This window comes from Mirounga leonina, unplaced genomic scaffold (genome assembly GCF_011800145.1).
Source record: "Mirounga leonina isolate KUSES-001 unplaced genomic scaffold, KU_Mleo_1.0 Mir_93, whole genome shotgun sequence".
NCBI classification, from domain to species: Eukaryota; Metazoa; Chordata; class Mammalia; order Carnivora; family Phocidae; genus Mirounga; species Mirounga leonina.
In genome coordinates, this window is record NW_023270854.1 from 24,892,121 (window position 1) to 24,916,396 (window position 24,276).

The 24,276-nt window shown below is 48.5% G+C and overlaps 1 protein-coding gene across 8 annotated transcripts in view; it reads right to left on the minus strand.

Moving 5' to 3' along the window:
* The window catches only part of CTIF (cap binding complex dependent translation initiation factor), a 290,106-nt gene that overhangs the window by 36,123 nt on the left and 229,707 nt on the right, over positions 1–24,276 (minus strand). For all 8 annotated transcript variants that reach the window (XM_034995952.1, XM_034995950.1, XM_034995949.1 and 5 more), the window contains one exon: positions 4,058–4,213. In XM_034995952.1, coding sequence (XP_034851843.1) covers positions 4,058–4,213 — 156 coding nt within the window. The remainder of the gene's footprint in view (positions 1–4,057; positions 4,214–24,276) is intronic.

A 24,276-nucleotide genomic window follows, 5' to 3' on the forward strand; every position in this document is an offset into this window, starting at 1 on the left:
TTAAACAATAAAAAGGCTCACCGGAAATTCTTCTCCATCCCTCAAAGAAAGGTCTGATTGGCACATGTTATTTATGGCAAAAGTGGAATCAATTCTCTGATGACCTATTTGGCTTTGGCTGCACAGCACGGGCTGAAGAAATAGAAAGGTGCTCCGCGAGGCGTGAGCAGAGCGGCCAGGAGCAGGGACTCCAGCAGTCAGATCTGGATTCCGATATGCACTCTGCTGTGTGGCCCTGAGCAAACTGCCCGACCTCTCTGTTCTCTGGCAGCCAGGGATGATCACCTTCAGAGTGTTGTCCGAGTTAAAAGAGAAAAGAATGCATGATGTGCTTTGGGCAATGCCTTCCAGTGTGCCGTTATCATTATAAAATACTAAATTACTAAATAGAGGCTAAGTTACCAAATGCTCCAATACTAAGACTCTGTGAAAAGGCGGAGTTGTCAGGGTGGAGTGCCATGTCTCACTCTTGGGAGCTGTCCATGTGGTCCGCTGGGGGTGGGGGCGGGGAGCTTCCCAGAAGTGGCTTGGGCTGGGCCTGGGAAGAGGTGTTACAGCCAGGAAGAGAGAGACTCCAAGGATGGAGTCCAAGGTCTGAAGCTTGAGTAACCAAGAGAACCAGAGAGAACGGTTAATTCAACTGGGTCAGAGTGTGCAAGGAAATGCCCAGGGGACTCCTCCTGGGGCAGGCGGGCTCTCAGAGCCCCAGGTGGCCTCCAGTCTGAAGGGGCTTTGGGGCCAAGCATGTGCTCAATCTTAAAGGGGAGTGGAGGCCAGTGAGCCCCAGGTCCAGTGAAGGTGGCCTCTGTGAGCTGAGAACCCCGAGATTGCAATGGGGCTGTGAGGATTTTGTATCTTCCTCTTAGGTTTGTTCTAAATGAGATTTTCACACCAAGATGGCCCACGGGTCTGTGTCTGATTCAGGGCCTAGAGGAAAGGGGAGCAGGGGAAGCCAGGGAGGGCGTGCAGAAGCAGAGGATAGAGTGAGTGACGCACAGTTGTAAGAAAAGGCAATCAGGTGGGTTCTGGGGCTGCTTCCTGGCTGTGGGGGCGCCGGAAGGGTGGGTCTGGGCCCACACTAGGATCTGGACTGAGCAGGAAGGCCTTGGGGTGTAGCTCTGGCCACATGACACTGGAGAGGCTTGAGGCATGACCTGGACGTATCTAGTGGGCAGCTGAAAATGCAGGCCCGGGACTGTTCTAGGAGTTGGGAGGGCCCGGGGTAGGGTGGTAGGGTGGGCATCTGGGTCAGCCATCTGCATGGCCCCAGGGGAAAAGTCTAAACCTTTCCAGCATGGAAAGAGGCAGCAGCAGTGGCTTTGGCTTCTGGAAACTTCTTGGAGCTGGCCCAGCCTGCTTTGGGAATGTTGGTCAGACCTGGGTACAAGTGTGTGGGTGTGTGACAGATAAGGCAGGGGAGGCAGCAACAGGCTCTGAGAATTCAGGTGTCTGTCTCCAGAGAGCTGGGAAAGGCAAAGGCTCTCCGCAGGGACTGATACAATCCGTAGGACACACGTTTATGTCCCCACCTCTTCTTAAGGCCCTGTTTTAGGGAAGCTAAGTTCTCTTTGGAAAGAGCTCTAGATGGGTAGTGGAGAAGCTCCAGGCCGGCAGTGAGGGGCTATGTGTCCCCGGGCAGGGCACTCAGCCTCTGTGCCCCTTTAAGATTGGGCATGTGCCGGGTCCTAAGTCAGACTGGAGGAAACCCAGCTCTCTGAGAGCCACCGTGCCCTAGAACCAGTCCCCGGGGCATTTCCTTCTACATTCTGACCTAGTTGTCCTCGTGCGCTTAGCACCCTCTCCACACCGTGTCTTTCTCCCTGAACCCCTTCAGAGCAAGCAGCATGGTCTCCCTCTACAGAGGAGGAACCAAGGCTCAGGGCAGGTGAACTCTCCCCTGGATGGCACAGCTCGAACCTGGCAGAGGCAGAACTGGAGCCCAGGGCTGGTGCTCTGGAACCAGCTCACTGCGGGCCTCCGGCAGAGCGCTCGCAATGTGGGGCTCTGATTTGCCCTTTTATGGTGAAAGCTGTAGATGAACTGTTTGTTCTTCAAGTTTGCCGTGAGCATGGCAGCCACTTGTGTTCGTGACATCGTCCTGAAAAGTTGAACGCATCAAGCAAGTGTGCATTAGGGGACGCTCCTTGTTTTTTTTTTTTTAAGATTTTATTTATTTATTCATGAGAGACAGAGAGAGAGAGAGAGAGAGAGGCAGAGGGAGAAGCAGGCTCCCAAGGAGCAGGGAGCCCGATGCGGGACTCGATCCCAGGACCCTGGGATCATGACCTGAGCCGAAGGCAGACGTTTAACCATCTGGACGCTCCTTGTTTTTTGTGCAGACCTCCTGGCACCTTCCGGATCTCACACCCGAAAGTTCGCGCTACCTCAGGCGGTGTTAGAAGGTCCTGGCAGCCAGGGCCGGCGCTCAGCTGCAGCCTCGCCCCCTGCTCGGGCAAGCAGGGGTGACGGCAACACCAGGAGGTGCCCAGATCACGCAGAGGGAACGTGTTGGGGCAATCCAGGTCACTGCCCTCGAACGGTGCTGCTCCCTGCCTTGAGCTGGGTTGTCAGGGGCACAGGGCAACTCAGGCAGGGCTGGGAGGACCCCAAGAGGCCACTGTCCCAGAGGGCTGCCTTCACATCACCCCCGAGGGATGCAAAAAGCAAAGCTATGGCCCCTTGTGGTGCTGCGTTCGGAGCTTATGACCCTTTGAGAGCGACATACCATGGGAGGAGGCCATTTGCCGATTCTGAGAAACAATTCTGAATTCAAGTGCATTTGTTAGGAAGGACGTTGGGCTCTGTGGAGTGGCAGAGGCTGACGGGTTTGCAAGGTGTCTGAGAGAGGTCTGCATGCTCTGCTTTAGTGAGCATCCACACAGTCGGGAATGAGCACCTTGTTTCCCATAAACAGATGTTTCAAAACCATCTACAAATACCCTCTCCTTTCTCTTAGGTTGCTCTCTTATCTTCTTCCTTTGCAAAACACAAAAATGTCCCCTGACTGCACACCCCCTGTAGCTGACAAGTTCCTTTCCTGTTGCCTTTCACAGAAACACTTCTCCAAAGACTTGTCCACACTCATGTCCTCACCTCCACCGCCTCCCCGCCTCCTGGCCATTCCTCCATCCACGCCCTCTCTCTGGGTGATCCCATCTGGTCCCCAGCCTTGGGCACCAAGTATACACGGACACTTCACAAAATGCTCAATTCCGAGTCTCCAGGGCTGACACTTCTTCCCAGTTTTCAGACGCTTCTACCTGAGCAACAGTGGGACAGCTCTCTGGGGATGACCACCGGGTCACCCATACAGAAAAAAACCACCTCCTAGTTTTCATCCCCTTCTGTTTCTCTTCAAGCTCTCCCTATCCCAGAAAATGGTGTCACCAGGCTTGTGAACCAGGAGCCCACATCACTTCCTCCATTCTCCGATATCTCATGTCAGCAGGTCCTGTTGGTTCCATCTCAAAAATATAACTGGAATGCAAACCTCCTCTGCGCCGTCATGGCTGGGTTCTGAGCCACCAACCTCTCCCTCACCCCATAATGAATTCCCAGCTTCTGGCCCCCAAGAGTAGCCAGGATGATCCTCTAAAGTGGGCTGTATATACCTGGTAGGGCAAGTACGTCACTGACCTCTTGCTTCTCAAAAGTTCTCAGTTATTCTCATTTATTTCTTCTTCAGATGAAATTTAGAAGCAAGTATTTTTTTTTAAATACATAATTCAATGGTAAACCAATCGAGACCAAAGATCCATTCATTCAATTAATATTTACTGGAGGCCTCCTCTCTGCAGGCAGTGTTCTAGATTATGAATGACTGAAGTCTGAGTTAATAATAATTTCCTTTGGAGGGCTTTTTCCCTCTATATAAACCCAATGAATTAAAACCCTGCTTTGGTAAACAGAAGCACGGAGAGTGACGTTTCTGTTTACCAAAGGATCGATCATTCCAGGTGGTACAAGCCCTTTCCTGGCGTGTTTGAGTTTTGCTCACAGACATTCCAGGGTGGCCTTCCCCACCAGGGCAGCGGGCCCGGCCACGCGGGTCTCTTACCTCCCTGAGGCAGGTGTAGATGGGGCAGACGAGCACACGGAAGGGCTCGCCGGTGCTGCTACGCATGGTCCCGAACACCTCACACAGGAAGGTGATGAAGCCAAGCCAGCGTTCCACATCCTGCTGCTGAAGCTCTTCCCGCACGGTGAAGTCCTTCTGTGGAGGCACGAGAGACCGAGTCAGCCTCACCAGGGTCAGTCTGCCTGGCTGTGGTGCCTGCTGTCTAAGGGCCAGCTCTAGACAACTGGTAAACCCCATGCTTTCACTAAGGAGGGATGGGTGACCCTTGGCTGGAGTGTGAATGCGGGCGACTCACGTGTGGGTAGCAGGGCCACCTTGACTTTTGGCCACAGCACCTCTTCTTCAGTTCCCAGATTGGGGGCCCCTCAGCCTTGCCTCACTGACCCCAATGCTGAGGTGGGGGAGTGAGATGAAGGGCAGATGACACCTTTCCCAGAGTTATCACCTCCCCCGTTCAACTCCGTGTGCCTAAACCACCTCCCTTTGCTAATCCCCAAAGCATGCCCTCCACATGAGGGAGGGTAACCAGAGAATTGTCCTGCACGTCAGCAATTAGTGACTGAGGCCCACTGTGGCTCGAGCACTGGGCTGGAGACAGCTACGGCCCCTGCCTGCAAGGGGTTTAGACACATTCATTCATCCTCCCTAAAAACAGTATTGCCCCATTGTGTGCCAGGTGCTGTATTAAGGACTAGGAAATGACATGTTCACTTGTAACCGTGATACAAGAGAGAAGGTATCAAAGCCACTGTGGGGTTCCAGGTGAAAGGATTTGGGGAGCTCAGAGGCAGAAGTTGTCACTTTGAATGGGAAATCAAGGCCACGAAAGAGCTAGGATTCTGACTCAGGAATGTGGGGCATTTCAGGCGGAGAGAACAATGATGTGGGGAGGGTAATATGGATGTTTGGGAAATAGGGAGGTAGAACGCAGTCCGGGTCCTGCACGGGTGGCATAGAGAAGAAAAAAACAGGAGGCAGGGCCGAGAAAGAGGGTGGGGCTAGAGTATGGATAATTGCACCCAGCCAAGGAGCTTCATTCTGTATGATGGCTGGCAGAGAAGGTTTTGGGTGGGTCATGAAAGGCCATGGTCATATCTCTGCTCCTGACAAGGGTACTATGGCATGGATGCGGAGACCAAGCAGGAGGCTGCCGCCAAAGTGCAGGCTGAATGAAACTACCCTCTCTGGCATTTGAGAGATAAGAATCTGTGGTAGGTTAGATTATATTCAGAAATATATTTCCCCTACCTCTTGTCTTCAGGTTTGGCCATATGACTTGCTTTGGCCAACAGAATGAGGCAGAAGTGACAGGGTGCCAATTCTGATCCGAGGCCTTAAGAGGCCTTGCATAGTTATGCTTACTCTCCCATGCTTCTCCCATTGTCATTGTGGTCTGATGGTCCCAAAGGGAAGACGAGAGAATGTGGAGCAGGGCTCCACCCAAGTCTAGACTAGATCAGGTGGCCCCCAGCCAACCTGCACACATATAATCTAACTACAACACAACACTGTGTGCCATGAGGATTTCTGTGGTCGTCTGCTGAGCAGTACTAGCTGCCCGATATGGGATTGGTATAAAAGACACTGTCAAGATAAAGAGTTGCCAAGTGATGGGTTTCAGGGTTGATGGAAAAGGAAGACTCAAATATGATACCAAGATTATGGATGTGGGGGACTGTGCCACCAAGAGGAATAGGACACGGGAGGGAAGAGGCTGTGGCACGTGCCGCATGCCATCCCCACCATCCAGTACCCCTCCCCATCGCGGGTTTTTGGCTGCGCATTCTCCTGGATGCCCAAATCTCAGAATCTCCAGAGAAGGAAGGTCCCCACGGAAGACTTGGCTAATGTCTGTCCCTTGTGTATGATGGAAGTGCTATCTAGGAACCTAAAAGGGCAGATGGGACCTCAGCCTCCTCGGCTGGCCAATTTGCCAGTCTTGAGAAGATCTCCAAGAGATGTCCCTCCAGATCCTGCTTCTGATGAGCCTGGGTCATGGCTTATATGTTTCAGAATTTCTCCAGCTTGAATTGTGTGTGCGTGTAGCAGTCCATTACCTGTGCACCAGATGCCGAGCCAAGGACCTGAATGTAATGTCTCCGGTAATCCTCACAATGATCCCACTAGGCCGGTCCTATTATTGCCCCATTTTAGAGATGATGATTCTGAGGTTAGGAAGTTACCCAACTTGGCCATGGCTACGTGGAAATGGCAGAGCTGGGATTTGAACCTGGATCTGCCTACTCTGGACACCAAGCTTTTTCCCCACTTCTTTTCTCGTGGTGTTTTGAAACTGGAAAGGTAGTACGTCAGAGCCCAAGCTCTTACTCACTTTGTGTCTGAATTTTCCACTAAGCCATTTGTTCATACTGCCCCCGGAAGTCCATTCAAGCTCATAGATCTCATGGGCCCCATGCCGACCCTTGGGTCTCCTGCCTCCCCACTCACTTCCCACTGAAATGTCTACCTGTGTACAGGTTTGCCAGTTCATGGAGCTCTCCCGCCCTGGAGTCTGAGACAGGGCAGTGTCCCTGGAAGAGTCCCCTGGGTTTAGCCAGGGACCCCAAAAGGAGCGGGGTCTCCTTCCTAGTATAGAGCCTGGAGCAGGGAGCCCACAGGGGCTGCCCTGTGTTGTTCTAGGTACCTGTGAATGAATGAATGACTTTGCCCCCCACCCTAAGGCCTACAAAGGGCCCTGGACTGCTGGCCTTGAAGTCATAAATCTTTAGGTAGTTCCACCCTCATTAGCCTGTGTTTACCCCACTGTATCCTTATGTGGTCAGAACAGAGGCAGGCATTAGCATTCTCATTTTAGAATGGGAGAAACGGAGGCACAAAGCAGTTAAAAGACTTGACCAAGGTCACGTAGGACTAGAATCTGAATGAGAACCCAAGCCCTACCATTGTTCTCAAATCTGGGCTAAATGTTCTTGGTCCTGGTTGCACCCGGAGGAGCTTCGAAGCTACAGGTGCTTGGACTCTGCCGCACAGAGGCTTGTGTAGCTGGCCACAGCGGGGCCTGGACACTGGTCATCTGTGAAAGCCCTCGGGTGATTCCAGTGTGCGGCCATGGCCGAGAACCACAGCTCCAGGCTTTTATAAGGTGCCGACTTGGGAGTTAAAATGGGGCCCGTCCATCAGGGCCCAATTTGTCCTTTTCCCATCTCACAGAGAAATACCCGAGCAGGCAGACGAAGAAGAAGAAAGCCCCACAACAACACCGAGAAGGGAGATAACAGTTCACCAACAGCCTCCTCACCAGACTCGAGAGGTAACACCACTAACTCAAGTGCTGTGACCAAGAAGCTCTAGTTGCCCAGAGCAGCTTGGCCTCCTACCCGGAAGATCAAAGGTTAGGGGTAGATGGGTAGGTAGCCTGACCTTCAGCCTCTCCCTGTCTGCCCCTGGCTGGTAGGCAGTCTGGGATTACTTATAAACCCTGTCCTGTGCACCCAGGCAGCTCCTAGCAGCACTGCTCTTGTCCTGGTCCCTGCAGATTCAGGGGCCAAAGGTACCCTGTGTCCTCAGAGGCGTGGTGCTCTCAGGCAAAGCCCTCTCGGGCAGGGAAAGTCTTGGGGCAGTGCACACCAGAAACTGGAGTTTTAAAAAAATGATCAAATCTGATCAAAGAACTACGGCTTGACTCCATTTCCTCCTGATAATCAGTGGCATTGAGAGAGGATTCTGTTTGGGGCTGGCAACATGCACTAGAAAACCGAACACCTGCTAAATGTTGGAAATCAAACTTGGGATGTGCACGCGAAGCCACCCACGGAGAGGGGGACTCCACTGTTGCCGCGGCAGACATTGAGAATTCCAAGGACGAGCCATATAGCTAACCCCCAAACCAAACTGAGCCTTCGTCGTTCAAGGGTAAGGGAAGAGAAAAGCAGTATGCCGTCTACGGGAAAATCCTGCACAGCAGAGTAGGGGGCTGCTACCCCGAAGACCTAATGGAAATGCATAGCTTTGAAAATGGTAACAATATACCAAGAATAAATAAAATTCAAGATTCCAGTGTAAAACGTGTGGGCTTTTAGTTCCATAAGAATAACACTGAGATGAAGTGTAAGATGGGAGCTGGCCTTCGGGAAGAACGGATGGGAACGAGAGGTACCACAGCAACATGAGAGCGTGAGCTGAAGGCAGTGAAGGACAGAATGTGCGCTGCAGAAAAAGTCGCACATAAGACAGCTAGGAAGTTGAAGACAAGGATAAATAGATGAAAAAGAAAAGAAAGCGGTGAAGACTGAGTGGACGGGCGTCTGACCTGTGAATTATAGAGGCTTTCAAAAAGGATCCCAGAATACATGGAATAAAGACACCAGAGGGAAACACTTTGAGTTGAAAACCAAAAGCCAAAGAAGAATGGACTCTTCAGGCAGAAAGGGCTCCCAGCGTCCCAGAGCCCCACCATGGATACTTAGCAGGAGAACACTCTTTTTTAATTTCAAGAAAAAGAAAAATTCTAAAAACAGCTTTGAAGGTGGGGGGGGAGGGGAACCCCTAGGTTTCTTACAAAGGAACAAAAATATGGTTGGCCTTATATTTCTGTATTTGATGTTAAAATTCAGACATTGAGACAACATCTTCCCTTGCTTGAGGGGGAAAGAACACACACAGCTGTGAGTGAAAGCAGGAGAAACGCATCTTACATAATAAGCAAAGGTTTTTGAAAGTCCTATCTACGTGCTTATCTTAAAAAAAAAGTCAAACTGGGGCACCTGGGTGGCTCAGTTGGTTAACCTACTGCCTTCGGCTCAGGTCATGATCCTGGAGTCCCGGGATCGAGTCCTGCATCGGGCTCCCTGCTCTGCTTCTCCCTCTGACCCTCCCCCCTCTCATGCTCTATCTCATTCTCTCTCTCAAATAAATAAATAAAATCTTAAAAAAAAAAAAAGTCAAACTGGTGCAGCCACCATGGAAAACAGTATGGCGATTCTTTAAAAAATTAAAAATGGAAATACCCTATGATCCAACAATTCCACTTCTTTTTTTTTTTTTAAAGATTTTATTTATTTATTTGAGAGAGAGAGAATGAGAGACAGAGAGCATGAGAGGGAGGAGGGTCAGAGGGAGAAGCAGACTCCCTGCCGAGCAGGGAGCCCGATGCGGGACTCGATCCAGGGACTCCGGGATCATGACCTGAGCCGAAGGCAGTCGCTTAACCGACTGAGCCACCCAGGCGCCCCCAACAATTCCACTTCTGGGTATATACTCGAAAGAACTAAAAGCAGGGTGTTGAGGAGATATTTGTACACCCATGTTTATAGCAACACTGTTCATAACAGCCCAGAGGTGGTAGCAACCTAAATGTCCATCAACGGATGAACGGATGAACGAAATGTGACACGTGTATACCACGGAATATTTTTCAGTCTTAAAAAGGAAGGAAATTCTGACATATGCTACAATACAGGTGAACCATGAGGACATTATGCTAATTGAGACACGCTAGTCACAGAATGACACATACTGTATGATTCCACTTATACAAGTATGTACAGAAGTCAAAATCACAGAACCGGAAAGTAGAATGATGGTTGCTGGTGGTTGGGGAGAGAGGGGACTGGAGGATTGTTTAACGGGTTAGAGTCGCAGTTTCCTAAGAGGAAAAAGTTTTGGGGATTGGGTGTAGAACAACGTGACTACACTTGACTTGACTGAACTACACACATATAACCAGATGAAATGGTAAATTTTACTTAGGTGGTGTTTTCTTTTGCCACAATTAAAAATAATTTAAACATTTAGAAACTCTCTTAAATGCATGCCCAGCCAACAAAATTTAGACTCAGTTTGAGGAAATCATGGTATAGAAGGACCAGAAGTGAAAACTGAAACCAGGTAGACTTATGGAGTTAACAAAACAAGTAATTATAACTTTGGTTGTGAGTCAGAATCAAAAGCTGAAAATAGCCCTTGAAAGAGAAGTTATTTAATCTTTAAATGTAATTTGAATAAGAATTTCATAGCAGTAGTGATTTAATACTCTAAGATTAACTTACTGAAGACTGATACATACTGGTGGAAGAGGAACAGAAGATGGTAAAGCATACACATTTCATAATTTAGACCTTAAGGATTCAGCAGTTATTGCTTCTTTCTTAAGTATGGTAATCATAGAAACAGAAGTTAAAGTATGCCTTTAAAAGTATTAAAAGTAAACACTAGTAACCATTAGCAGAACTGAAAACAGGATATATAAAATAAATGGATGGGTAAAAATAATTGTGGGCAAATAAAAATAAAATGAAAGCGCTAGTAAGATCAAAGTAGTTTTCAAGATGACGATCATTAAATAAACTAAAAAAGGTTACATATAAATAAAATTACATTCATAATAGATAACAAAAAAGATTATACACTGCATAGCATAGACTTGAAATACATAAAACAAAAGCTATTGAAACATAAGAAAAAAATAGGAAGAATAGCATCTGGAAATGAAACTGCTAGCATTCCATGGCTGATTAACAAAATGTAACCACTTGGCTGATTTAAATAATGTAATTAATAAGACTAAATTGAAACCAGCCTCATGTAAGCTGTGATTCACTCTAAATTTCAAAGCACAGAAATTCTACAGGTTACGTACTTGGGCCAAGAATTAAGAACAATTAAAAAACAGCCCATTACGTGGATGTTTAAAAGTGGTCTCCCAAAGGGGGCACCTGGGTGGCTCAGTTGGTTAAGCGTCCGACTCTTGATTTCAGCTCAGGTCATGATCTCATGGTCATGGGATCGAGCCCTGTGTTGGCCTCGGTGCTGGGTGTGGAGCCTACTTAAGATTCTCTCTCTCCCTCTGCCCCCTCCCCTCTAAAAGGAAAAACAAAGTCTCCCAAAGAAAGATGGAATAAAGACATAATCAAATACATGTTAACAGATTAGGAAATAAAGAGTTACAGGGGTGCCTGGGTGGCTCAGTCGTTAAGCGTCTGCCTTCGGCCCAGGTCATGATCCCAGGGTCCTGGGATTGAGCCCCGCATCAGACTCCCTGCTCAGTGGGAAGCCTGCTTCTCCTTCTCCTTCTCCCACTCCCCCTGCTTGTGTTCCCTCTCTCGCTGTGTCTCTGTCAAATAAATAAATAAATAAAATCTTAAAATAAAAAAAGAGTTACAAAAACTTGTGGGATGTGGTCAGAGCTATAATGAAAGGTAAATTTATAGTCTTAACTATTTTGGCTATTAAAAAGAGGAAGCCAATACATCATCTAAACCTATGCTGTCCAACTTGGTAGCCACTAGCAACATGTGACTACTGAGTGCTTGAAATGTGCTTATACAAACTGAGATGTTCTGTAAGCGTAAAAGAGACAGGAGTTTTTGAAAGCTTAGTACGAAAGAATGTAAAATGTCTCCTATTTTATTTATTTTATTTTTTTTAAAGATTTTATTTATTTATTTGACAGAGAGAGAGAGACAGCGAGAGCAGGAACACAAGCAGGGGGAGTGGGAGAGGGAGAGGCAGGCTTCCAGCTGAGCAGGGAGCCCGATGCGGGGCTCAATCCCAGGACCCTGGGATCATGACCTGGGCCGAAGGCAGATGCTTAACGACTGAGCCACCCAGGCGCCACGAATGTCTCCTATTTTAAAAATACCGATTACATGCTGAAATTTTGGATATACTGGGTGAAATAATATAAGTTACTAAATTTGAAATTACATATGCAGGGGCGCCTGGGTGGCTCAGTTTGTTAAGCCTCTGACTCTTGGTTTTGGCTCAGGTCATGATCTCAGGGTCCTGGGGTTGAGCCCTGTGCTGGGCTCCAAGCTCACTGGGGAGTCTGCTTGAGATTCTCTCCCTCTCCCTCTGCTCCTCCCCCCACCCCCAGCTCATGCTCCTCTCTCTCTCTCTCAAATCAATCAATCAATCTTAAAAAAAATGCATATTTGGATCCCATATTTCTACTGACTACTGTTAATCTATATATTTGACTCAAAAAATTAGGAAGCCACCAGTAACTAAGGAAATATATGAAAGGACATAATACAGATAAAGCTAGAAACTAATTAATTAGAAAACAGAGAAAGGAAATTTTGTAAAATCAAGAAAGAAGTAATAGAAATCAAATTAGAAATATAATCAAAATATTTAAAAAAGATATATAGTAGATAAAAATGCAATAAAAGCTATTTACAACTCTATGCTGATGATTTTGGGAAAAAAATGATAAAATATGAGATGTTTTAAAAAAATAAATATCAAATTTTCCTAAAAAAATCAATAAAAGGCCAGAAAAGGCTAAAAATCATAAAATAAATGAAAAGTTCTGAATTAGGAGGTCTCTAAATTTATGATTTTTATAGGTAAGTTGATTCAAATTTTCAAAAAATTATACAGCTGCTCTGCTATGTAGACTGATCTAGAACAGAAAAAAGATAAACTTTTCCCTGATAGGAAATTACAAATAAGGAAGCCTATGGGCTTATCTCTCTAATGCGAGTAGATGTGGAAGTCCTAAATGAAATGCTAGCAAATGGATCCATTATAACCAAGTAGATTTTATCCCAGAAAGGCAAGGATGATTTAGTATTAGGAAATCTATAAACATAATATATTACACATCAATAGGCCTGATTAAAAAATTATAGCAACATCCATGACCCTTGGAAGGAAGGAGATAAAATGATTTGATATGATTTTACAAATGAAAAACCCAAGAGAACTCTCTAATAAAGATTAGAATTAACATGAGAGTTTAGCCACTAACTAATTAATAAGAGTATTTAGATGCAAAATTAATATACAAAAATCAACAGCTTTTTATTTTTTTTATGCTCGGCTATTTTAATAAAAATATTTTCGTTCACAAACAAAAACCATTACTATTTTCCTCAGTTATGATTACCTAATGATTAGGGGCTTAACCCCAGTGCAGTAAAAACACCTAGGAAACAAAAATTAATAGTATCTTCAGGGCTGATCTTGCATTTCAAACTTTTATAAAGCCAGTATGGTAGGCAGAATAATGGCCCCTCCAAGATGCCACATTCAAATCCTCAGAACCCAAGAATATAGTCAACAGCTTTTTAAATGATAGAGGATTAACCAATGAGATATTTTAGTGCACCAAAGCTCATTTATTAAAGCAATTAAAATACTTACCTAACATTATTTAGGAATGTGCTAAATTTCTATGAAGAAAATTGCAAAACCAAACTATGAGATTTCGGACAAAGTCTTCAACAAATGAAGAAACACACAATATTCCTTAATGGGTAGACAGCATTATAAAGATGGTGATTCTCCTTGAAATAATTCACAGGTGTAACCCCCGTTTGTACTCCATATTCCAAAAGGAACTTTTTGGAGGGAAAGGGGGAATGGAAGCTTGAAAAAAATAATCCTAAAAGTAATTTGAAAGAGTAAGGCAGTGGGGGAGGGGTGCCTGGGTAGCAGTCCGTCAAGTGTCTCAGACTCTTGATTTCTGCTCAGGTCAAGATCTCAGGGTTGTGAGATTGAGTCCCACATTGGGCTCTGTGCTGAATGTAGAGCCTGCTTAAGATTCTCTCTCCCTCTCCCACTGCCCCTTGCCCCATCTCTAAAAAAAAAAAAAGAGTAATGGGGGAAATAGCTAAAATCAAAATTGTAAAGAGTCATATTATTTTTCACCTATCCTAAAGCTTTACTAATGAAAGGGGCGTGGAATTGACATAAGAGTGGACAGCTAGATCACACAGCCTAGAAACACGTTCAGCATCCATAAAGATTTATCACATGGTCCCCGGAGGACCACAAATCAGTGGCAAAGAGAGCATTTATTCACTCAAGCAACCCAGCAGGTACAGCTGTCTAAGTATGTGGGGGCTGAGGGGGGTAATAATTCAGAGTCTCCCTTCACACTGAGCCCTAAAATGAATACCAGATGGAATAAAGAGGTAAATGTTAAAGAAAAAAAGAAGACAAACCGTAAGAATTTGATAGAGAATCAAACTTCCGGATGGAGGGGGGCTTTCTACATCAACACAACAAAGGAATCAAAATACTGCAAACACACTTAGGAGGCAATTAACATTCTGGGAAAAATGTTTGCAATAAATGTGACAAAGGGTAATAGTCTTAACCTATAAATAGCTTGATCAAATTTGTAATAAAAGTACTAAATCCCTCACGGACAGATTGGGAAAGACCATTAAAAGACAATTCTTATATCAAAACATAAATTGCTGATAAATAAATGAAAACAAATTAATTAAATCTCAGTAGCAATCAAATGAATGAAAACACTATTTTTTCTACTTATTATATTAATAAATTAAAAACCAGTAATTGTCAATACTGCGGAGGATGCAGTGAAACAGATATTCTCATATACGCACAGTGCGCATTGGTTATACTTTCCTAAAAAAATCTTAAAATAAGCCTTCAAAGTGTTCTTATTGTTTCATCTAGTAATTGCCCTTTGGGATAATTATCATAAGGCAATAGTTAAATGTAACAGGAAAAATAAGCTTAACACACACAAAAATTCAACAACCTAAGTATCCAACAATAGGGGAATGATTAGGTCAATGATAATCCTTGCACCCATTAAAAATTATACATTTATGAGAAGTTTGTAACAGCTGGGGAAAATGGCTCTATGATACTAAGTAAGAAAAGCAAAAACAAAATTGCGTGTCCTCTATCATCTCATCCAAGATTAGAATGACTGGATTAGAATTAGAATCTCATCCAAAAATCACCCTACGATTTTTTTTTTTTAAAGGAAAAAGATGAGAAACATCCACGGTATTGATAGTCATTGTTTCTCAGTAGGTGTGAAAGTCTACTTTGTATGGACTTAAGGATGACCTTTATTTTTTTACTTTTTATTATTTTCTGAATGTCTCTATTTTTCTGCGAACATGTTTTACAATCAGAAAAACAGATACTTGGGAAGAAGTTGGCAGGTTGTGACTCTTTTCCTTGATTGTTTTGATGAGGACAGCGGAACTCCCGGAGTGATCTACAGGCTAGCATTGACTTTCACTGGAAGTGTGAGGAAATGGGCTGTGAACATGGCCAGCGCAGAGGCCACCACAACCCAGCTGTGTGTCTCCTCTGGGCACATAGGTTGTAGGCTGCTAGCTTTTCCTCTGGAACAAGGAGCTCTTTTCTGCCAACCGAAACCAGCCATCCCCTGGGTCTCAGCTCTGCCTTCAACATCAGCCTCTTGCATCCAGAACCAGCAAGGGGCCTCAGATTGGTGGCAGCCATTTCAAAGTCGGGTGTTTGGCTCTGAGCTCTCATCTGACTGGCAGGTTCCCTCCCAGCAACCCCTAGTGCCTTTCCCCAAACTTTAAGGCTACCATTTAAGCCCTGTTTCCTGCCTAAAACTATTTATTGACGTACTGCTATTTCCTGAACCGACCACATCAATAAGCCCTGAGAGCCATTCAGTGGCTCAGGTTTCTCAAGGCATGCTGGGAAATTCTTCCCCGCTCTGGATAACCACATGAACTCTGGCATGATAGAGTCCTGTGGTCAAGCCAAAAACAGCTGCGTGCAGGCACAGGGGGAAAACACCCCCACCCCCAGCCAGCCACAGCGTCGGGGAGATGCTGTTCCCAGCGAGCCAGCGGAGGGAGGGCTGAAGGCACAAGGATCACACTGTATTCTTACACTTCCTGAAGCACACAGACGGCCCCTCCAATCCCTGCAACCTCCCCATCATTTCCTTCTCCTTCTTTGAAAACAAATGACCCAGGGAAATTTGCCCATCCACACTCTATATCCCCAGTGACTCTGGTTTGTTTCTGGGCAGAGAGGTGGCTAGGGCTGCCATCTCCCCAGCGGGGAGGAGAAAGTGCACTTTTATTTACTTCTGGCAGGAAGTTTCTTTTTCCTGGAGAAGCTGGGATGAGATGTGGGAGGGACAGGCATTGAGGAGCTGGTGACAGCCCGGCAGCAGTTGAGTCGGTCTTGGTCCTCCTCCACGGCCATTGGTTGGACGGCTTAAAAGGAGGATTTGATGGAATTCTTTATATTGGAAAGACGAAAGTCATTTTCAAATAGGAGGTGCTCTATTTTGGCTTGGCTCAAACTTTCACTTCCTTCAGGTTTCCGCTTCAGTGTCAGCCCCTCCGGGAGGCCTCCCCCAACTACATCTCTAAAGTAACAGCCCCCCCAGGGGCAGAGGCAGGGGAATTCCCAAGCCTAGAGCTGGTCTGGAGGGGAACCTAGAGACTTGCTAGATCAATCGCCCCTGGCCCGAGACACAGAATCCTGGGCGTGCCATTTTCTGTCCTATCCTGGGACCTTCAGGCTCCACGAGACATCTCTGAATCCTTATGAATTGGGATTTGGGGAAGTCAAGCCACCTCAAGTTGGTTTCTGTGACTTAGGACCAAAAGAACTGATCAGTGTGAAAATAGGCCTATCTTCTGTGATTGAATAATGGCTCCCTGGGCTCTAGGCAGGAGGACAGAATGGGGCTGGGAACCAGGGATCAGGACGCGTGGCTGGGCAGAGTTGGTAAGGAGAGTGGGCTGAGGCTGGGTGGGCATGCTTCCAGCACAGTCCTGGGTCAGGGGAGGAGGAGAAGGGGGGAGGGGCTATCTGGTAGGCATCTGTCTCTTGGCAGTCCTCCTTGGGCAGCCCACACATCCTGCCCCTTGCACACCCACTCGGGGTAGCATCATGGAACAATCACCCAGGGCTTGGTGTCACTGTGACTAGGTCAGAGAGACCTTCTTGGCTTCAAGGAGTGACATGTGCAGAGTATCTGGTGCACAGTAGGTGTTTAACAAGCGACAGAGAGACCTCTTGGTCACTGCAACCTGAGTCATTCTGTCCACCAAAGCTGGGCCCAGACCTGGCCGCCCCCCATCCTTCTGGCAGGCTGTGGGTGCAGACTCGGCCAAGAGGTGTGCTCATCAGGCTGCACCCACGGCTGGCCATCACGGCCACAGCGTGGCCACAGCTGCTAATCTTGGCTCAGTCTTGTTAGGCACGGAGGCCCAGCCCTGGGGATTGAGCAGTACCTTGACTCCGGAACAGCGAGAATCTGACCTGCAAGGGCACTGGGGCTCCAGCAAGGGTCTGCTGCGGATTCCCATCTCATCGGGGGGGGGGGGGAGAAGGCGCCCCAGACACTGGTGTGAGCCTGGGGCTGCAGCCTCTGCCCCGACTGATTGCTTGCCTTGAGTTCTGATGTCTGCTGGGCCCTGTACTGCTCCTTGCTGTTGGGCATGTCCTTTCCCACTTCAGGCTGGACTTTTTCCTGAGCATCCCTGACTTCCCTGGTTGCACGGACCAGACATCCACCCACGTGATGCCAAAGCCGTCTCCAACTAGCACATGGCCTGAACTGGCTTATGGGAGGGGTGGGACTCCAAGGACATAGCTGGTCCCCAGGGCTCAAACATCGATACCAGAGCAGGCCCTCCCCACTCTTGCCTCTGCCTGTCTTGGTTTTGTGCATATTGACTACTCTTTCTCCTGCCGGGGTCTCCCTTTGTGATGGCAAAAGCCAAAGATGGTGGTTGGCATCTCCCCATCTCTATCATAATGGCCTGTGAACCAAAGGAAGACAGACCTCCCTCTCTCCTAGTGTCCAAACCACAAATCTCAGGGACAGATTCTGATTGGCCGTGCTTGTCACATGACCATCCCTCAGACCAATCACTGTGGACGTGGAGATGGGGTTCCCTGATTTGCCAGACCCATGTGGCCAATTCTGTGGCTGGGCGGGTGCAGCGCGGTGACTGACCCCCAGAAAACAGCTTCCCACTGAAAACACAGACCCAGGTCTGGGACCATCGCTGTGGCTTTCACACATGCCTGAAACACTCTTGAGCATCGTGTCAAATTCTCTGCACGTTGGTGGTGACTACCGCCCTCTGAGTCCCACCCGAAAGAATGAAGACAGAGTAACGTTACTGGATGATCTCGAATCTGCTCTAATCAGCAGAGATGAAAATCATGCCCCAAATCCCAGCCCTTCAACTATTATTAATTAAAAAAAAAAAAAAAAGAATCCCTGCAGACATTCTCTGTCACTGATGGTTCACGGCACTGTGGCTGAGAATGCATCCTTTCTGGCACGTGGCTCCAGGTGAAAGGAACACTCAGTGGCTGGGAACAGCCATCAGCCACTTGCAGCTGAATCTAGAATATTCTGTAGATATTTTCCAAGGCTCCCAGGGTGTGAGCACCCAGGATATTTCTGGCTTGGCAAAATCAGGTCAGGTTGGCTCAGCTCTGCTGATCCGTATGAGGGGGGCGGGAGCAGAAGCACTGGAGTGCAGTGGGGAGAAGCCGAGAACTTGGGCTGATTCAGTGGGAATTCTGTCTCACACTTACGCAGGCGTGAAGCCTCATTATCAGGCAAGGGGGAGCCAGCCCCTGCTGTGGCTGTGGCCTTGAAAAGCCCTCAGAAGAGGTTGGAAGTTTTCCTTTCAGCCTGAGCAGGGCTGGACTGTTTGACAGACAGGAATACCGGTGGATGAGCAGGAATTCCTCCGTCCACGGTGTCATAGGACTCATTTAGCCTCAGGAAGACACTCGCAGGTACTTGCCAGGTACAGGTGAGCCGGAGAGCACCGAAGTCTCCTAGGGCAGCCCTCAGTAACCAGACACTTAGTAGACTCTGTGGGAGGTCCCTTGGTTGCCAGCCTGACTTTGGTGTAATAGGACCACCGGACATTTACACGTCACTTTTCTTTTCAAAGCACTTCCTACAAACGTTACTGGCTCCACCTCCCACAGCATCTCACACTTCTGAGGCTGGTAGGGCTGGGACCCAGGTCTCTGATTTGGTTCCTGGGGCTCCTTCTTCCCCAAAGTTGTCCTGTTGGAAAAGGCTTGCCTGTAGACAGGATACCTGCCCCTGCCCTGCCTTTCCCCGCAGCTCCCTGCAGATGAGAGGGCCCTGCTGTCACTCTGCAGAGCCCAGATTCCTCTTGGATCCTGCCCAGAGAGTGGCCGTGGGCTCCGAGGCATGTCATCACGGGGGTCTGACCCGGCCCAGGTAGGTCTTACCCACGATGCAGGGCTCTCTGTGGGGAAGGAGGGCCAACTGGAAAAGAAAAGGGCAGCCAGTCTAGTTTGGGCAGGTCACCGTGAGATTATCAGGGTTGTCTGTGCCTCAGTTTCCTTATCTGTAAAATGGAAAGAGACTATGCGACCGGTACAGGGTCAGCAGGGTGATGAAGTGACAAACACGTGTGAAACCCTGGGGTTTCACTCTGCTCGCAGAGTTTCGGCCTGGACTGGGTTCTCCCTCGAAAGTTGGGTCCCCTCCCGCAGCCAGAACTGCTGTCTGGGATCCCACTGCTCGGGGCTGGGCCCACAGGCCACGTTCTGGATGCAGGATGGAACGGAGGATGTGAAATCCTACTTTCAATGAGCAGCCCCATTGCTTTTGAAGCTGCCTGGAAGGCTAGCGATAAAAATAGATGATTACACAGGCGTTATTCAACTATTTATAGAATTTGAGAAAACCCCTTGAAATGCTCACGAAAAGATTTGGCCTATAATGGGGATTCCAGAATGACTCAGCCTGAAGTCCAAATCCACCCTCGACTTTGAACTTTGCCACAGACCAAGTCTTCAAAAATCACATTAACATTTATGGGGCATTATCCCTCAGGGAAGCTGGAATGCGGGTGCGCACATCTTTTATCAAGCTGTATCCCGAAGTGTTTACTGGACAACAGTTGAGCAACAACTAGGGGTGGGGTTCATGGAAGGGAACTGGGGAGGGGAACACAAGGTCCAGAAGGCCAAAATTTGCATCCACGTATCCTGGCTCCTGCCCTGGTTATAAAGACCACATGGGGGTATGGATATGGAAGTCATTGTCATGCCTGCTCCTTTCCACAAAGATGTGGATGGAAGCTGTTTGCATCAGGCTCTGTCTGAACCACCCCTCGATTGCAACATGCCATTCCATTTGGTGTCTGCTCTGTACCTGGCAAAGTAGGGGTGGGGGTGTCCCTGAAGGAAGCATCCAGGCCTTTCTCGATGAGCCACAAGCTCCAGGCTGCAGACCAGATGGGCCCTTATGCTGTTCCAAGGAGGCTTGGGCCACCTGTGGGGGTGGATGACCAGCGGTCGGGGGAGAGCCTCAGTGCCTGGCCCAGCCCCTCTTCTGGATCTGTTTCACATGGTTGAGGATAGGCCCGAAGTCAAGTTTGGAAAAAATAACACTGCTGCTAAAAATGTCTCAAAAACACTGGTGTGTCAGGAGTACACACAAGGGGCTCAAAAGCCAGAGAGGCCTGGGTGATCAGACTTCCACCCAGCCCTTGGACCTGGGCAAGCCCCAGGACTTCTTGTGGCTCACATCCCCATGTGGGAAAAGGTGACAGGGCTAGACAGAAGGAGAGTGAAAACTCTCTGACCAGGGCAAATACTCGGTGGATGCTTCTCCTCTTCTTGCTTCCCTGGCCTTCCCAAGTTAGGCCCCAAGGACATCCATGCCCGCTATGATGAGATAGCCTGTCTGACGTCCCGCTCCTTCGCCCGTGTATGGTGTGAGTTAGAATCGGGTGTGTGGGGGGGGAATGGCATCTGTGCAGAGGGAGAACAGTGGGGGGTAGTGACACCAGGTTACTGAGCCAGGGGAGGGCCAGGGGTGGGGAGCACTCCACTGGGAGCTGACGTTCTGGCTAGCACGAGTCTCATGAGATGTTTTATTTCCTTGGCTATACTGAAAGCCTCTTGGTGTCTTTCTTCTCTTTTCCGCCTCCCTCACATATCTGGCAGAAAGTAGAGCTGGGTATAAAATGGCAGTTTGGAAACCCTTGATGACTTAATTTGAGAAGAGGCCTTCAAGATATTTCTGTTGAAGGTTGTGTTAACTGTGAAACACTAGAAGAGTTGGGGAAGAAAAATCTATCTTGTCTCCATGCATACTGAGGTGCCCCACCCCTACCCCGCTAGGCTTTTCTCCCCAGGACTGGGGACACTCGGGCCTTTGAAAAGCTGGCTCACATGCCCACCCTTCAGCTGTTGGCCATCTTGTCTTCTCCTCCCAGAGGCCTCCTGCCTTCTCTAAGTAGATCCTTTACTCGGGTTACTGCCCCATCGCCGTATCACTGGCTCTTCTTCATAGCACATAACACAATTTGGAATTAGACACTTGCTGGTTTATGTGCCCAGTGACTGCCTCTCCCATTTGGGCCACAAACATCATTAGGGCAGGGGAACTCTGTCTGCTTTATTCCCCAATATACATCCAGTGACCAGGGCATAGTAGGCTCTTGGCAGGTATTTGTGGAGTACCTGAACGAATGAATGGAGGTCTCTGAGGCAGCATGGTGCCAGGGAGGGGATATTGTCAAGGCATGGGGGAGGTGATCCTCTGGTTGCTCTACCAGTAGGTAACTTCCCTGCTAGATCTGAGTGTGGCTTTGGTAAAAGAGAGGGCATGAATACGAGATGATTCTAGATTGGGTTATAAAGGGAAGTTTCTTAGGGGAAAAAGATAGATGCTAAGATGGGAAGCTCATTCTGTCCTTATTCAAGTTTCTGCTCATATGAAGGTGGATGGAAGAAAGGGATGATTCCTCATCAAAATGGGGTCCAACAGGAGCCAAGAGAGAAGAAGGAGCTCTGAAACTGAAAAAGGGTGTGTTATCTTTCCTAAGAAATGATCAAACAGAAACACCAGAAGCCCTGCCTCTTTGAGGCTATGTGACCTTGGGCAAGTTATTCACCTACCTGGGCCTCGGTTTGGTTATCCACAAAATGGGGCTCATTAGCCCCATGTCCCATGTCCCAGGAGGCCCATGAGTGGTGGTGAAGACTGAATGAGGGAGGTAATGGATATAAAATCACCAGGAGAATGGAAAGTACTCTACAAAACGGGGTGGTTGGCCTTGACGGATAAGCAAGCACACCTTGCTCACCAGCCCCTCAACATCCAGCTTGGTCCTGGCCTTGCATGACGTAGAGGGCTCAACAGACACATCCTGAACGGATCCACGTGTCCCAGGCTTGCCAGCTGGCACCCATCACTTTTCCCACCCGTGGTCTTGCTGACCAGGCGCCTCCTGTCAAGCCACACGCTGGGTGGTGGGAGGAGGCTCCATCTGCTAGAGCAGGCTTGCCTAATCTTGGTATTGTAGACATTTTGGGCGGGATTACTCCTTTTTGTGGGGCTCTGTCCCATGCCCTGTAGGCCTCTACCCACTCAATGCCAGTCGAAGCTCCCCACCCTCACCCCAAGTTGTGAAAACAAAAAAATATCTCCAGACATTTTCAAAATACATGCTGGGGGCAAAATCACCCCCTCCCCCCCCCACTGGGAGCCACGGCCTCAAGGGAAACCCTGCCCACTCCTGTACCCCATAGCGCAACTTTTTAGGCCACAGCAAGACTCAGAGGCACTGGGATGATGCTGGGGAACGAGAGGGACTCTACCAAGGTCTATGAGGGGGGACTGCCAGAACCATCTTTAGAAACCTCCTGGGGACTGCACCTGTCACACACCTGCACACCAAGTGGCCCTTTCTCGCTGGACTCAGCCTGGAGCTCCTGCTGACTACTGCACACCCAGCATTAGTGTCCACAACCCGCCCCTGGGTCCAGTCCACAGACTGCAGCCATATTCCATCTTGTGGATTACAGACACAGAATTAGGATTTTCAAGAAAGCGTGAATCCTCATGTGCGATGACCCTTCAAAGCCCAATAGGGTAAAACTAAAGCTTTTGTTCTTCTGGAACTGACAGCTCTGTGCTTCGGTTGTGACGTCAGCACCATGAGCAAATTATCTTTCATCAGCTTGGCTGTATTTTTAAATGTGACCAGCTTAGCACACTTAGCCCTGCTTATTTGGGGGTGCCTTGGACAACAGACAAGGCAGCTGCATTTAACAGAGGACACTGACAAAATGCCTCCCACATCAGTGTCCCCAGATAAAAATACTGCCAGCTCGTTCACAGGTCTGTGGGAAGAAAGGGCAGGAAGCTGGAGGTACCAATCGTGTCTGGCACCTCCCCACCCCTCTGCCGGCCCCTGGTGGCACTGGCTTTGCCGGAGACGGAGGAAGCGTCACCCGGGTGACAAGTGACGTTCTGACTTAGTGAGAAGAACAGAAAGACCTGGAGTCGTCTCCCTTCCCGTGCCACCAGCTCTGCCCAGCACGGAAGGCTCCACTTCCTTGGCCAACATACCCAAGGGGAGTCCAGAGAGCACTCTGTGAGCTGGGGCAGGTCTCTTGCCCTTGCTGAGCCCCACCTGGAGAACAGCCTCGTACGATGAGCCCTACTGCCTCTCACTGTGAGATCCAAATGCTTGATTCCTGTTCCGCGGGGAGGGGAGGCCGGCTGCAGGCCTAGACTAAGCATGGGTCTCAGTGGAATTGTCCCAGAAGGCTCCCCTCTGCCCTAGAGCACCCCATCCACCAGCATGCCCAGTGCCTGAGGTCACCCCATTAGCACCACACCTTCAGCATAAGGCACTGTTTCTCCAGAAACTCCCCAGTCAAACCACAGGTAAAACATCAACTATAAATCACATTGGCACAGTTCAACTGATCAGAAACTTCCCTTTTATAAGAAAAACAGGACTTGAGACAGGTGTTTGTTTTTTTTTTAAGTAGGCTCCATGCCCAGGGTGGAGCCCAATGCAGGGCTTGAACTCACGACCCTGAGATCAAGACCTGAGCTGAGATCAAGAATCAGATGCTTAACCGACTGAGCCACCCAGGTGCCCCAGAGACAAGTGGGGTTTAAAGAGAGGAAAATTAGGGATAGTTAGGGTACTTCTCATGGGGCAGCACTATGGGAAATCATCTATAGGGTGGCCGATCACAGGAGGCTTTGGAATCCACGAGGGACTTTGACAAGGATACTGGCTGGGGACCTGGGCAGGGAAGGCTGCAGTCTGCACCTGTTGGTGCAGTCTCCGACACGGCTTGCTGGCTCTGGGCTGGGCACCTCTGACTCCAGCTGTCAGAGAAAAAGCCTGAGCAGTCTGAAGGATGGCCCTAAGGACACTGCAGGTGTCTGACCCCTGCAAGGACATGGGGGAACCATTCCCACTTCAAAAGTGCCGTGCATCAGCAACCTAAGGGAATGGATGATAGGAGTGTGCTTACGAATATGCCAGAAGCCACAAGCACATAAAAGAGGCCAGCCTGTTCTAAGTCCTTCTCCCCGAGTCAGCCTCGGGGAGGCTGCAGGCGCAGGTGTTTGAGTGTGTGGGGCAGGTGTGTGGGGGGCACCCACTGAAGTGAAGATGGTCTCTTCCTTTTTACAATGC